General features: G+C 45.3%; 1 protein-coding gene across 2 annotated transcripts in view; it reads right to left on the bottom strand.

Moving 5' to 3' along the window:
- Positions 1 to 14,487, bottom strand: part of AP1G2 (adaptor related protein complex 1 subunit gamma 2) — a 33,698-nt gene extending 19,211 nt beyond the window's left edge. Inside the window, exons 1-9 of one of the 2 annotated variants that reach the window (XM_069961636.1) lie at positions 14,360 to 14,487; positions 14,062 to 14,270; positions 13,178 to 13,302; positions 12,598 to 12,739; positions 12,180 to 12,276; positions 11,917 to 11,993; positions 8,748 to 8,840; positions 8,443 to 8,523; positions 224 to 322 (exon numbers count right to left, since the gene is read on the bottom strand). In XM_069961636.1, coding sequence (XP_069817737.1) covers positions 224 to 322; positions 8,443 to 8,523; positions 8,748 to 8,840; positions 11,917 to 11,993; positions 12,180 to 12,276; positions 12,598 to 12,739; positions 13,178 to 13,302; positions 14,062 to 14,262 — 915 coding nt within the window. In that variant the 5' untranslated portion in view covers positions 14,263 to 14,270; positions 14,360 to 14,487. The remainder of the gene's footprint in view (positions 1 to 223; positions 323 to 8,442; positions 8,524 to 8,747; positions 8,841 to 11,916; positions 11,994 to 12,179; positions 12,277 to 12,597; positions 12,740 to 13,177; positions 13,303 to 14,061; positions 14,271 to 14,359) is intronic. The other variant, XM_069961635.1, reaches the window with a different exon arrangement.
- Between the last annotated feature and the right edge of the window lie 647 nt (positions 14,488 to 15,134).

The raw sequence follows: 15,134 nt of genomic DNA, 5'->3' as shown, positions 1-15,134 counted from the left end.
AAAAAAACAACTAGAGGAAAACATTCTAAAATCATCTTGTAGTTTGTAAACCAAAAGCCAAGAACAACATAGTAGGGATAGATAGCAGAATGCCGCTATCTTATAAGTTAAAATGAGCCGCCATAGTCTCTTGGCCCCACAGCAGCTAGCATGGATATTGCGGTTATAGTTACACATACAGATGACAAAATTAGTAAACATAGTTTCATCTTGGTATACTCACCCTTAAGCCACTTGCAGACTTGGTATCCACAATGGTGAGCACGGTTTCATACAAGACGGCATTACCAGCATTTGTCTGTGTTTCTGTACAAGTGGAAACCTGACATGGACACAAGAGCCATTACATTACCTATAACTGGTATGTTATTCCATTAGCCATTGGTTTGGCGTTACCAGTGTATACAAGTCAATGAAAGCTGGAATAACTAGAATACACAAAGGAATGTGTATACAGTATATTCAGACTATGTTTCGATTACGTTTTCCTTTAAGCCCATGGTATATATTGGTAACCTGTCAAAAAAGGTTACTTGTAGAGATGAGTGAGCCTATGGCCTATGGCTGTATCCATGTTTTGGGGCAGCAAAGCACAGATATGTCAGATATTTGCATACCTCCCAACCGCCCCCTTTTCGGCGGGACAGTCCCGATTTCGGGGTCATGTCCCGCCGTCCCGGAACGGGCCCCAAGTGTCCCGCTTCCCAAAACACAGCTGGCCCTTTAACTACTAGTGCTCCTGGTGAGCGCTGGCAGATGCGGGGCTGTGATTGGCTGGCTCCTGTGACCGGAAGCTGCATTCTGCCCCCGGTCACAAGAGTGCGGGAGATACAAACTCCCTCTGATGAGTCTGTTCCCGGCCTCAGGAGTGTATCAGCCGGCTGCACCAATGAAGCAGGGGAACTACTCCCTGCTCCCGCCCACCAGAAGACCGCGAAGGAGGGAGAAGAGGAGCACTGCTGCTGCACGGCCCGGTATAAGGGGATTGGGGGGTGTTAATGAGGCCGAGCAGGAGGCAGTTTACAGGGAAGGGGTTAAGTTACCTTTGGAGTCAGCACATGCCCCACCTTCCGTGCTGAGCACCCAGAGCACTACACGGACTCAGCAGAGAAGGGGGGAGGGGAGGATGGGAGTGACTTAACCCCTTCCCTGCTGTGCACTGAGGTTAGCTGTCTGCTATCATGTCTGTCAGCCAGCTGCTGACGCTACCAGGCACTGCCAGGAGGGAAGGAGTTAAGTGTGATGAATGAGGCTTCTCTGCCTGACCAGCCTGGACGGCAGACAGTGACCTGGAGGGACTGTGGATGAAGTGCTCATTATCTGTGTATTGTCTGATGTCCCCTAAAGTCACTATAAGGAAAACCCCTTTTCTAGGGGGAGTAATCAGATGACTTCTAACACTACTACTCCCAGCAGGCTGCTGCATTAGGCTGAGGAGGCAGAGCCACAACTTAACTTTACATAGTAGCTAAAACTCATCATGGCAGTCCAGAGGGTACAGAGAGATGATAGAGAATCACTCCTGATGATAGAGAATCACTCCTGATAATAGAGAATCACTCCTGATAATAGAGAATCACTCCTGATAATAGAGAATAACTCCTGATAATAGAGAATCACTCCTAAAAGAGAGGATATCACCTTTAATACTGTTTCCCCACAATTGTGGTCCATGTATGTAGTTTAATCCATGTCCCTATGTGGTCGCCAATAGATGTACAATGTTGCCATGATTGCGCAGCTACTGGTGACCACATATATGTCCATACGCTGTACAAACAACGGCCGTTCCACGTGAACAACTGTTGTTTAACGCTAACTATGGTCAGAAGTAATGAACGTGTTCAATAACTCCAGCCGTAGGTTGTGTTAAACAACAGCCATTCAAGCTGAACGGTTGTTGTTTGTACAGAATATGAACATAGCCTTAAAGTGTAACGATCATCTTTCGCTGGTGGCAGGATACGCTGTCAAAATGCTGCCACCACCATGCTACAGTACCTGTGAAGGTCCAACAATACCATCAATTGCACTGTATGCAACGACACTGCCGGAAGTATTCCATCTCCGCTGCGCGCATGTACAGGATATCCTGCCACCAGAGAAAGACGATCAGTACACTTTAACCCCTTAAGGTCCAAGCCAATTTTCGTTTTTGCGCTTTTGCCATTTTATGTTTAAAAGTCCATAGCGCTTGCATTTTTTCACCTAGAGACTTATATGAGTGCTTATTTTTTGCTAAACCAATTGTACTTTGCAATTACAGGCATAATTTTTCCATAAAATATGTTGTGAAACCGGAAAAAAATCATTTGCGCTGTCAAATTGAAAAAAAAAACGAATTTGTTTTGATTTCGGGGAGTTTTGCATTTACGCCGTTCGCCCTATGGTAAAACTGACTTGTTATGCATGTTCCTCAAGTCGTTACGATTACTATGATATATAACATGTATAACTTATATTGTATCGGATGGCCTGTAAAAAATTCAAACCATTGTTAACAAATATATGTCACTTAAAATCGCTCCATTCCCAGGCTTATAGTGCTTTTATCCTTTGGTCTATGGGGCTGTGTGAGGTGTCAGTTTTTGCGCCATGATGCGTTCTTTCTACCGGTACCTTGATTGCGCATATACGACTTTTTGATCGCTTTTTATTACATTTTTTCTGGATTTGATGCGACCAAAAATGCGCAATTTTGTACTTTGGGATTTTTTGGCGCTTACGCCGTTTACCGTGCGAGATCAGGAATGTGATTAATTAATAGTTCGGGCGATTACGCGCGCGGTGATACTAAATATGTTTATTTATTTATTTATTTATTAATTTATATTTATAAAATGGGAAAAGGGGGGTGATTTGGACTTTTATTAGGGGAGGGGATTTTTTTATTAATAAAAACACTTTTTTACTTTTTTTTTTACATGGACTAGAAGCCCCCCTGGGGGACTTGTATATACATAGCACTGATCTCTCATAGAGATCAATGCTGTGTATATACACAGCAAAGATCCATGAGATCGGTCATAGATTGCTATGGCCTGCTGCAGGCCATAGCAATCTACTGCCGAGCCGGGATCAGCGTCATTCCGACGCTGAGGCCCGGCACGGGCAGAAGAACGGATCTCCCCCCCGCGATCGCATCGCGGGGGGGAGATCCGACCCACTAGACACCAGGGATGTGATGTCTGAAGCCCTTCAATGCAGCTGTCAGGTTTGACAGCTGCATTGAAGTGCTTAATTAGCCGGCGCGGCAACGGGACCCGCGCCGGCTAACAGAGGCACTGCCCGGCTGCACGTGTCAGCCGGGATCAGCGCCGTTCAGAGCGGGGTCCCGGCGGGACCCCGCTCTGAACACCCCCCGCGGCGCCATGACGTATTAGATACGTCATGGGTCGCTAAGGGGTTAAGTTTCACAAAGATTTGAAAAATAGGCCTTGGTACTTATGGCCAAAAGTGGGGAGTTAGAGAAGCACTACAGGAATTTTTTTTCCTTGCTTATATAATGCAACTTGGCAATTACTAGAGGTACTTTATTTATCATGCTATGCAGTTAGTCTACAGTAGCGGCATTAAAGTGACTGTACTACTAGGCCCAGGCTGAAGCACTGGAGGCGGCCGACCTACCCTTAGTGGGAGGAAACCCCCGCCCCTCTATGATAGGGTTCCATTGATTCTAATGCAGTCACGTCATGGAGGGGCTGGAGTTTCTTCCCACTAGGGTACTATTACACCAACAGATCTGATGACAGATTATCTGCCAAAGATTTGAAGCCAAAGCCAGAAACAGACAATAAACAGAGATTAGGTCATAAAAGAAAGACTGGATTTCTCCTCTTTTCAAATCCACTCCTGGGTTTGGCTTCAAATCTTTGGCAGATAATCTGTCGTCAGATCTGTTGGTGTAATAGTACCCTAAGGGTGGGTCGGCCCGCCTCCAATGCTTTAGCCTGGGCCTGGTGGTACAGTCACTTTAAGTTATTGTATGGTGGCATTATTTTGTCATATATGTTGGTGATATTTAGATATTTTGCTAATAGCGATAATTGGCGTGTTCAAATGGGCCTTCACAACGGGCGTATTGAGACCTAGGGCAGCCCAAGCTGTAAATACAGCCCTGGTGATCAGCAGTGTATTATATACTTATCTTCCTCCTGAGTGAGTATATATCTCTCCATGCTATGTAGGCAGCAGTGTATTATATACTTATTATCCTCCTGTATGAGTGTGTATATATCTCCCCATTCTGTGCAGGCAGGGGCGTAGCTAATGTCTCCTGGGCCCTGGTGCGAGAGGCCAACTTGGGCCCCCCCCCCCTCCTTTCACGACCAAGTGATGCTATTGTTGTGTGTGTGTGTATATATATATATATATATATATACACACACAGTGGTGCCTTGGATTATGAGCATAATTCGTTCCAGGACCGTGCTTGTAATCCAAATCCACTCTTAAACCAAAGCAAATTTTCCTATAAGAAATCATGTAAATGCAGACAATTGGTTCCGCACCCCAAATATATTTATTATTCTGTACTGTACAGTAATGGAGAGGATGGGAAACACAAGGGCTGACAGAGACTGCAGGGAGCATGAAGGAATGAGCAGGGCAGATGTGGGCACATACATGCATCGCTCTCTGTCCGGGGAGAGAGGGGTTACAGCTATGGAGAGATTACCCCCCCCCCCACAGTCCTGTCCCCTGATGTAAGCCCCAGCCTGAAGGGGATCTGCTATGATTTGGAAGGTGTTTAGAGTACAGTGCTGTAGACCCCGCTATGCAGGCCATGCCCCTTCTCCACTCGCGCTCCCACCCAATACAGGAAGTTCTTAAACCAAAGCAATGTTCTTAAACCAAGTCACAATTTTGAAAAACTGTGAGCTCTTAAACCAAAACGCTCTTAAACGAAGTTACTCTTAAACCAAGGTACCACTGTATGTATAATATATATATATATATATATATATATATATATATATATATATATATACACACACACACACACCAAGACAGATATTACCTATTACCGCCATACTGTTACCGACCAAATCCTGTATACTGAGACCAATATTACCAGTAATACCAGTATATAGGGAGGAAACATTACCGCCACACCACAACCACAACCATCACCACCATATTGTTACTGACCAAATCCAGTACACTAAATCACCTCATCCAGTCATATAGAGGTGGCCCCAGCTCTACACAGGCTCTATACACCATATACATTACTGTGCAGTTATATCAGGTGACTCACAGGAGACGTCTTTTCTGATCGGAGTTCTTTCCTTTTCATCATCTTCTCCATCCGTCCTGGGCCGTTATGAGAACTTCTCCGAGCCACGAATCCACAGAATCTGCCAGACAGACATATTAGGCTCCACACTCTGACACCATCTCCATCTCTCTACACACTGCACATCTGTACTGTCCCCTTTACACCCTCATTTAGTGGGTAGCCCTGACTCTGTGACCTCCTAATAATATATGCCCCCCTCTGTGTATTCCCTCTCCCCCTATGTTGCCCCGCCAAATAGATGGCCCCCTCCCTTATAGATGGCCCCCTCTACCCCCTCCCTTATAGATGGCCCCCTCTACCCCCTCCCTTATAGATGGCCCCCTCTCTCCTCACCCTCCCTTATGGATGGTCCCCTCTCCCCCCACCCTCCCTTATCGATGGTCCCCTTCCCCCCCCCCTCCCTTATAGATGGTCCCCTTCCCCCCCCCCCTCCCTTATAGATGGTCCCCTTCCCCCCCTCCCTTATAGATGGTCCCCTTCCCCCCCTCCCTTATAGATGGTCCCCTTCCCCCCCTCCCTTATAGATGGTCCCCTTTCCCCCCCTTTATAGATGGTCCCCTTCCCCCCCTCCCTTATAGATGGTCCCCTTCCCCCCCCTCCCTTATAGATGGTCCCCTTCCCCCCCTCCCTTATAGATGGTCCCCTTTCCCCCCCTTTATAGATGGTCCCCTTCCTCCCTCCCTTATAGATGGTCCCCTTCCCCCCCTCCCTTATAGATGGTCCCCTTTCCCCCCCTTTATAGATGGTCCCCTTCCTCCCTCCCTTATAGATGGTCCCCTTCCCCCCCACCCTCATAGATGGCCCCCCTCTTTCCACCCACCCTCATAGATTGCTCCTCTTTCCCCCCACCCTCATAGATGGCCCCCTCCTTCCCCCCACCCTCATAGATGGCCCCCTCCTTCCCCCCACCCTCATAGATGGCCCCCCTCTTTCCCCCCACCCTCATAAATGGCCCCCTCTTCCCCCCACCCTCAGATGCCCCCCTCCTTCCCCCCCACCCTCATAGATGACCCCCTCCTTCCCCCCCACCCTCATAGATGCCCCCCTCCTTCCCCCCACCCTCATAGATGGCCCCCTCTTTCCCCCCCACCCTCATAGATGGCCCCCTCTTTCCCCCCACCCTCATAGATGGCCCCCTCTTTCCCCCCACCCTCATAGATGGCCCCCTCCTTTCCCCCCACCCTCATAGATGGCCCCCTCTTTCCCCCCACCCTCATAGATGCCCCCCTCCCTCATAGATGGCCCCCTCCTTTCCCCCCACCCTCATAGATGCCCCCCTCCTTTCCCCCCACCCTCATAGATGCCCCCCTCCTTTCCCCCCACCCTCATAGATGCCCCCCTCCTTTCCCCCCACCCGTACAGGCTGATAAAAAAAACAAAACTTAACTCACCTGACATCGCGCTCCCACGTTGATTCTCACTCCTCCTGGTGTGTCCCCGGCTGCTGCGCGGCTGCCGGGGGTGTCGCGTCTTATCCCCGGCAGCGCGCGCATCCCAGAACTCCCTGCGCGCCGGAAACCGGAAGTCAGGGCCCAAGGCGCGCAGGGAGTTCTGGGATGCGCGCGCTGCCGGGGGTAAGACGCGACACCCCCGGCAGCAGCCGGGGGAAGACGGAGCCCGACTCTTGTGACCGCAAGCAAAACAATGCTTGCGGTCACAATAGTGATTGATCGGGGGGCCCCGCGGGCCCCCCTTGTGGCGGGCCCGGTCGCGGCGGCGACCCCCGCGACCACGGTGGCTACGCCACTGTGTGCAGGTATACAGCAGTGTATTATATGCTTATTATCCCCCTGTATGAGTGTGTATATATCTCTCCATTCTGTGTAGGTATACAGCAGTGTATTATATACTTATTATCCCCCTCCTCTATGAGTGTGTATATATCTCTCCATTCAGTGTAGGGATGTAATCCACAATATGTTATATTCTAAGTTTTATCACTTATTGCCAGCTAAAGTCTTTAGAAATTAAAAAGATTTTTTTTGCAGAGGAAATGAGCCAAAGCCAAGAGTTAGCTCAGAAGTAAAAGAGATATAAGTTAAAGTGCTATACTTACCATCCTGGTCAAACCATTTATTTCTGCAAGAAAACCAATGTGGCACTACAGTGGAAGACGTGATATGGGAGGGTAGGGGCGTGTCTTGGGGATTGGGTGTGTGTCTTAGGGTTAGGGGCGTGTCTTGGGGGATAGGGCGTGTCTTTGGGTGGGGTTAGGGGCGTGTCCATGTCCCTCTTTCCTCTCAGCCAAAGTTGGGAGGTATGTATTTGGCCAAATGGCCGCACATAGTTGGCTAGTGACTACTTTTGGTTCTGTCTCTGTGCGGTATACTGAGCTTTTCAGTCCGAAACAAAACTCGTCTTTGCTCAGAAAATGACCCGAGTGTAGTCACTAGCTCACTATGTTCAGTCCATTAAAATGAATTAGGCCTGTGTCCTGTCGGCATCCCATTTTAAAATTTTTCTAGCATATCCGTATCTTGGATGCTCATAATGGGATGTGAACATACCTTGAGTTGGTAAACATATATATATATATATATATAGTTAGATACATAAAAGGTACATACTAGGATAAATTATACCATTATAATTACACCGACACGTACCGGCCGCAGCCGCAGCAGGTGCTTTATAACGGAGAAAATGACTTTTATTCCCCGGCTCGTGACTAGATACGAGCGGGGAAGTAGTCATGGTGGGCGGCTCCCCGCTCGTATCTAGTCACTGCGCTCTGCCTGTCAGCGCGCTCAGAGGGGATGATTGACAGGCAGAGAGGTCCGTTACTGGCCTCTCTGCCTGTCAATCATCCCGCCGAGCGCGCTGACAGGAAGAGCGCAGTGACTAGATACGAGCGGGGAGCCGCCCACCATGACTACTTCCCCGCTCGTATCTAGTCACGAGCCGGGGAATAAAAGTCATTTTCTCCGTTATAAAGCACCTGCTGCGGCCGCGGCCGGTACGTGCCGGGGCCGCTCCAGGTGCTTTATACAATGCTCAAGGGAACCATATCAGCCCAAACGGGCTGATTGGTTCCCTTTAATTAGTGTAATTTATGGAAAACCATTCTATTACATATTGTTAAAGATATGAAATATGTGAAGCATTTAGCTTGATACCATTCCTTACAAAGGTTCTCTTACCTGGGCTAACATGTCACTCATTGCATCACAGACACTCTCATCATTGTGTCCAAGCACCCTCAATAGCCGTAAAATACGGACCTGGATGAAAGCATGATTGAACAGGCTGATTAGTATATAGGATAGCAAGTGAACAATAGGAAATACTCACAATGGGTACACAGGGTACTATTACGTTATGTAGTGTAATAGAATCACAGCCATAGTAAATGGCCAATGCACCTATGTATCATGCAATTCCAAAGTAACAGATTGTAAAAATGGAGAAAAAAGTTATATAAATCACTGGAACAGTGAAAACAGACCTGTAAAAAGGGGTCGGTGACACCAGACACTGCGTGTTCAGGGGAATAACCAGACATGATCTGCCGAAGTTTTTGTAGAAGCAGTGGAAGTATCTAAAGGCAAGAACAATAGACATACAATTCATTTAGTACAACAATGGCATTAATAGTCATATGCTGGTTTATATGTCTCGGAGCAGGAGTTCTGAGTAAAAATTCTAAATCATATAAACTTATATATATCTCAGAGCTTACCATCCCTGTTTCTATTATACAATGCGGCACTACTTTGCTAATTCTTGCACCATGCCATGCTGTTAAAGCTGTGCATATGGCCCGTCCCCTGCTGCCATGCCTGATACCTGAATGCTGCAGCCTCCCACTGGTTCCTGACACCTTTGCACTTTCCCCTCGCTGTCCGGACACTGGCTAGGGTGAGGAGGCCTCAAGCCTGGTGCCTGTTTTAATGCACATATGAGCAAGGACACCAACTGTGCCACTCCTGACTTGTTCATTTGATCATTTCACTGAAACGGTTCAGGGATTTGATCAAATTCTTGACTTTCTTCAGGAGAATGACCCAACCGAGTGGTCATTTTATCATTTCCCTGCAACATACACATAAAACAGGCTGAAATTGTGATGTGAACACTAAGGTCTAAGGTACATTAAGATAATGGTTATCATTTCTATAACTTTGTCTAGTTTTAGTTGCTATCTTTGTGTTCAGCTTTATACTAGTTTTATGGACATTTGTTCATGGCATGGAGCTAAATAGAATCAGTCAGATGAAGAACAGCTCTGCATGCACTCTGCCTCAGTCATATCAACATACAAAGGAAGTAAGATGATCTGTATGAATCTTGTAACTTTAGTCAAGGTTTTCAGGAACAGTTAACCCCTTTATTACAATTTCAGCAAACATTTATTTTAATTAAAGGGATACTCCGGCAAAAATCTTTTTCTTTCAAAGGAATTGGTTTTAGAAAGTTATATAGATTTGTAATTCAATTCTATTTAAAAATCGTAAGTCTTTTTATACTTATCAGCTGCTCTATGCCCTGCAGGAAGTCGTGTATTCTTTTCAGTCTGACACAGTGCTCTCTGCTGCCACCTCTGTCCGAGACAGATCACAAGAGGTTTTCTAAGGGGATTTGCTACTACTCTGGGCAGTTTCTGTCTCTGACAGAGGTGGCAGCAGGGAGCACTGTGTCAGACTGAAATGAAAACAACATTTTCTGCAGGACATACAGCATCTGATAAGTACAGGAAAACTGGAGATTTTTAAATAGAAGTAAATTACAAATCTGTTTAACTTTCTGACACCAGTTGATTTGAAAGAAAAAGGTTTCACCGGAGTACCGCTTTATTGTACACCTTTAAGAAATATATACTTAGCAACTTTTAAGACCTCTTCTTAACATCCAATAGGAAGTTTCAGCGTTTGCTCCCAGGCAATTTTAAGGCACAGCATGAGGTCCCCATGTACCTTTTACAGTCAGCCAAACCCTCAACCAGCAGAGCGTTCAAACAGCTTTAGTATAAAGTGTATGGGCACCTTACGGCTAGGTTAGCATGTATCTGGAGATCTGGAGTCATCCCAAATGAGAACACTAGATTAACCATTGACTGCTGGATCGATAGATACTGCATGCAATTGTGATGGCCACCCCTGGTGATATTGTGTAGGAGGATCGGCCGGTCAATTGCTAGGTGGTGAAGTGTGACTCCACTCCTGTGGTGGGTGGCTGAGATACAGCCGGGCCTTATGATGTTATGTTGTGACGCCAGTGCTGGTAGGGCACACAGATGTGATGGCACGTCTGCTTTTATTTTAGAAGGCTGGTTGTACCCTTTTCCCCTGTGGTCTGTGTCCTGCCGGGCTGCTACGGGGTCCCTTGGGTTAGTGTAATGATGGATGGCCGGAGTGGTGTAGTGACCCTCCAGGACTATCGGAAAGGAGAAGTGTCCCAAGGTTACGGTGTGAACTGTGTCGGTGTGAGACTCTTTATCATAAATAAGCCTGTTTTTACTAGAAAAGTACAGGTGTGCAGCAGGTTATACAGTTGTGCCTTGACAATAGAAGTTTCTCTTGATAAAGCAATTGATAATACACTTGATAATACTTGCAGACAAATACTTGACGATACAGCAACCAGATCTGTGATAGGAAGGTAGTAGAGAGTACAGTCGTGCTGACTGAGTAGCGTGTTGAGGGATACAAAGAATCAGAATAGCAGAGAGGAGAATGTCATGAGAGTCCCAACCCGAGTAGTACTGTACTCTGCCGGGATGTTGTAGGATGAGGTAGAAGAAAAAGAGAATATTTGTGCCCGTGTATTGACCTTTGGATCTTCACATCACCTAATGTCTACCAGTGTCGGGTGACCCGTCCTATGAGGGTGACACAAGGCCCCAGACCTTGTTACCTGGGATGAGCGGAATGCTGAGGGTTCCCTGCGGACAACCGTGCTGCGAGATAGAGTTCCTAGGCCTTAGCAACTTTGCTATATCCGGATCAGTTCCTAGCTTACTGCTTTCTGTGGATACTGTCCTGCTCTGTGACTCTCCTAATCCACGGCGTGGGTTGAGGTTGTCTCTGACTTGTCCTCTCCTGAAAGGGGTTTAACACTGCATAGTGTTGTGTAGCGTTACTGAGAAGAAACTGTTAGCTGTGTCTTGTCTTGCTTCCTACCCATACGGGGTTTTGACTAAGATTAACCTACTCTTCTTGTCTCCCATGTGACCTCCATCCTCAGTGCATCTAAAGTGTGCTGTGAGTGGGTGAAGAGTGCAATAGAAGGAGTAAAGAGAGAGGTGATAGGAGAGAAGAATTAATTCCCATAGGTCCACAGATCCATGTGACACACAAACAAACCATAACCCTTTACATTCTTCAGTTGTGCAGCATCTGAATACATATATCTAATACAGCGACATCTAGTGGCAAAACTTTATCACTACCTTCATCATCACTTTTACACGATAAGTACAGGCTTTTACACACAATATTTTTTGAAAGAGCATAACCACAATGGGAACCTGGCCTAAGTGACATCAGATATAAGTAACTGTATGAAAACTCACTGTCAGTAAATATCCTTCATAAATCAATGCTACACAGAAGGAAAAAAATATTTACATATTTATATGTAAAGCAATGAGCCTCTTGTGTTACCCATAACCTCACCTTGCGAAAACCTTTAATAGCTGCAGGGCGTCGCTGGCAAATTTCTGTCGCCAAGAGAACAGCTCCATAGAACACACCTGAAATAAAACCTCACCCCATGTTACATATGTAGGAAATTAGGTTCTTCATTGCCGACTCGAGTTAACTTACAACCCCAGTATCCCCCCATTCACCTCATTCAGAAACTTATGTTGTATCCTATTCATATTCAGGGCTGACATATTATCACTGTACCCAGCTTGCCATCCACTCTATAAACTTACCATGCCTCTTTTCTGTGAGCAGCATCTCACTGGTTGGGATGAACATTTCCACTAAATCAGGGACCTTCCTGATGATGTGTACGGCACACAAAACAGCCTGTGGGTGTGAACTGGAGGTGAGCAATGCAACAGGTGACATACAAGGCTTGGCTGAACTTCAGTGATCAGAAGGTTTGTATGAGGGAAGTGTAGAAGAGGTGAAAGTATTAGTAATATTAAGAAAAATAATGGGAAACTGGGTTAAAAAAATGAAAAGTTATTGGTATATGAAATCTTCTAGCCTCCTCCTGGGTCAGTTAGCCGCTTGCCTCCCTCTTCTTTTTAACTGCTCCTTCTCATCTTCCCACCCCCACCAATATATTTTCCACAATAATTATTTTCTGACTTCTTCACTTTGCATTATATTGTTATGTCACACCTTTTTCTTGACATGGCTGTTTGATGTTTGTAGAAGATGTTCAACTTCTCCAGCCAGGTCCCGGCACATCTCTACAGATCCTAAGCACGCAAGAGTACAAAGAGCCAGGCCTTGTACCACTGCCGAGCTGTGCTCCAAATCTCTGTAAAAGAAACAGAATAAAGAATTTTGAAGTTAAAGATATATTGAAAGTGAATGGGAAAATGAAAGAATGAAAACATATAACCATATCTGGAGACTATCAGCACACAATGGTGTCAAATACATATGTTAGCTTGGTTACATGCCGTGACAGATTAGATTAGAATCAGTTTACAGCCTTTTGTTCCATATAACTTTTGTCGAATCATAAAAAAAAAAATATTGTTGTTTTATCAGACACCTTATACTAGAACATTGCTTCTAGGGGAGAAGAGCTCTGTAATACAGTGACTTATGGAGCACCTTATGCTCCAGGGTGTAAATGAAGCCTAACCTTTCACACTTAAGAATTTTCAATATAGGTATAAAATGACCTTAGCTAACCATCCAATTTCACTGCATATTAAAGTTACTGTAAATTCTTTCTTTAGCATCTTACCTCTTCATACTGTTGGTTATCAACAAATGGGCGTCCTGCCTTTCATCTAGCAACATCATTGCGCCTAGGTATCCAATTCGTTTATCTGTAAATCGGGGGGAGGCTATCAATTTCAAGCACTCCATCTGAAATATGAAGTCACAATTTATCAATTAAATAAATATATTCAGAACATAGAAGAAGAAAGACATGAACTGATTAAAAATACATCTCTAACATATTAAAACAATAATTTAAACAATATTTCAGCATTTTATTTGTAGGTCTTAGAAATCTTTAGAGTACGTATGACGTTCTCCTATAAAGAGCCATTGAGTTTTGAAGTACTGCTGTGAAAGGTGTTATCCAAAGATTATAACCATGCAACAGCTGGGACCCTCAATGATCATGAGAATGGGAAGCCCTTTTGTTTCCCGTGTGGGGGTCAAACATGTGAGCTGCCCCTAGATTTATTAACTATGGGACTGCTGAACATAGCATAGTACAGTCCTTGGCAGTGTCATAGATGAACAGAATGCATGGTAGACAATCACCCCACTCACTGGGGGAACTAGGACCTGTGTTTTTATGATTGTTGGGGGTCCCAAAAGTCAGAACCCCATTGATCAGATACTGTGGATAGGTGATAGTATAATCTTGGCAAAGTGTCTTTAAAAGCACCTGTTAAGGGTCTGAACAGGATAGTAGGCCACGCTTTTCAATACTCCATGCTAAGGTATCCACACACATACCTACAATATGTCTTAATAATGAAAGTCTATGTGAATGTTACAGTATATGTCCATATTGTGGTCATACTGACCGCCTTAAAGTGACAGCCAGGAAAGCCCTGGTAAATAAGGCATCTTCAATAAAGTATAATATCTAATATTAAAACTTCCTACCTGTCCAAAGTGTGCGGGATAGCCCAGCATGTGCACGTACAAGAGCTTGGCCACACTTCGTCCACGGTACACTGAATCCTCATCCCGAAATGAAGATCGGATTTCAGCACACTCCCTCTGGATCACCTCTCTCTCTTCATTTTGTGTCTTAACACTACGGATGGCTCGAATCAGCTCGTGCAGCCTTAAAGGAGGGCCCATCCTGTTCACTATAAGACAAGAAAGCAACCACTGCACTTAGAGAACAGGAGACACCACCAACATTCACAGACAAGTTGTGACCTCACTGGCTCTTTACCTGTTTTCTGTCAGCTTTGATGTGTCAGCCTTCCTGTGTCTTCCTATGCACCTGTTTCTCTCGGTGTAGTTTACCTTCCTGCTTCTCACCTGGATCACTTTGTGCCGGCTTCTTACTTCCTGAAAGATAGTGTGACACCTGCTCTTCCAGCTCCGTGCCTCTCCTGTCCTCTGAGGCAAGACTTGCAGAGCAGCTTTTATACTGCACAGCCAGGCTCTGACATAGAGAACAGATACAAGACAGTGAATGATAGCGGAAGCACACATTCACCTCTAGTTACCCCAAGACTGGACACTAGACAATACTGTATACTCTAATATACTGCTGTCTAATGATGAGCGAATAGTGAAATATTTGAATATTCGATATTCGTACGAATAGCTCCCGAATATTCGAATATTCGATCCCATTAAAGTCAATAGGAACAAGTATTCGATTATTGAAAAACATCTATTCGGCCACTTGGAGGTAAAAACCGGAAGCTGGGGGATTTGAACGCTTATCGAATATTTATCGAATATTCAGCAAACTATTTGATAATATTCGATAGATCAAATACCTTACTATTAGATCGAATATCTATTCGATCGAACAGTATTCGCTCATCACTACTATTGTCGAATCACTCTCTCACAGCAGAAGCTCCATAATTTCCTATGTGAATGTTTCAGTATATAAATATGTTCTCACTTCGGCAACATATCGGAGAAAGGCAGCCATCTCGTAATATAGACAATGATCATTATTAGCGGCCGTCTATATTACAAGATGGCCA

The sequence above is a fragment of the Dendropsophus ebraccatus genome, chromosome 3 (genome assembly GCF_027789765.1).
Source record: "Dendropsophus ebraccatus isolate aDenEbr1 chromosome 3, aDenEbr1.pat, whole genome shotgun sequence".
Lineage (NCBI taxonomy): Eukaryota > Metazoa > Chordata > Amphibia > Anura > Hylidae > Dendropsophus > Dendropsophus ebraccatus.
The sequence above is the reverse complement of the archived record's forward strand: the minus strand, read 5'-3'. Positions and strand labels throughout refer to the sequence as shown.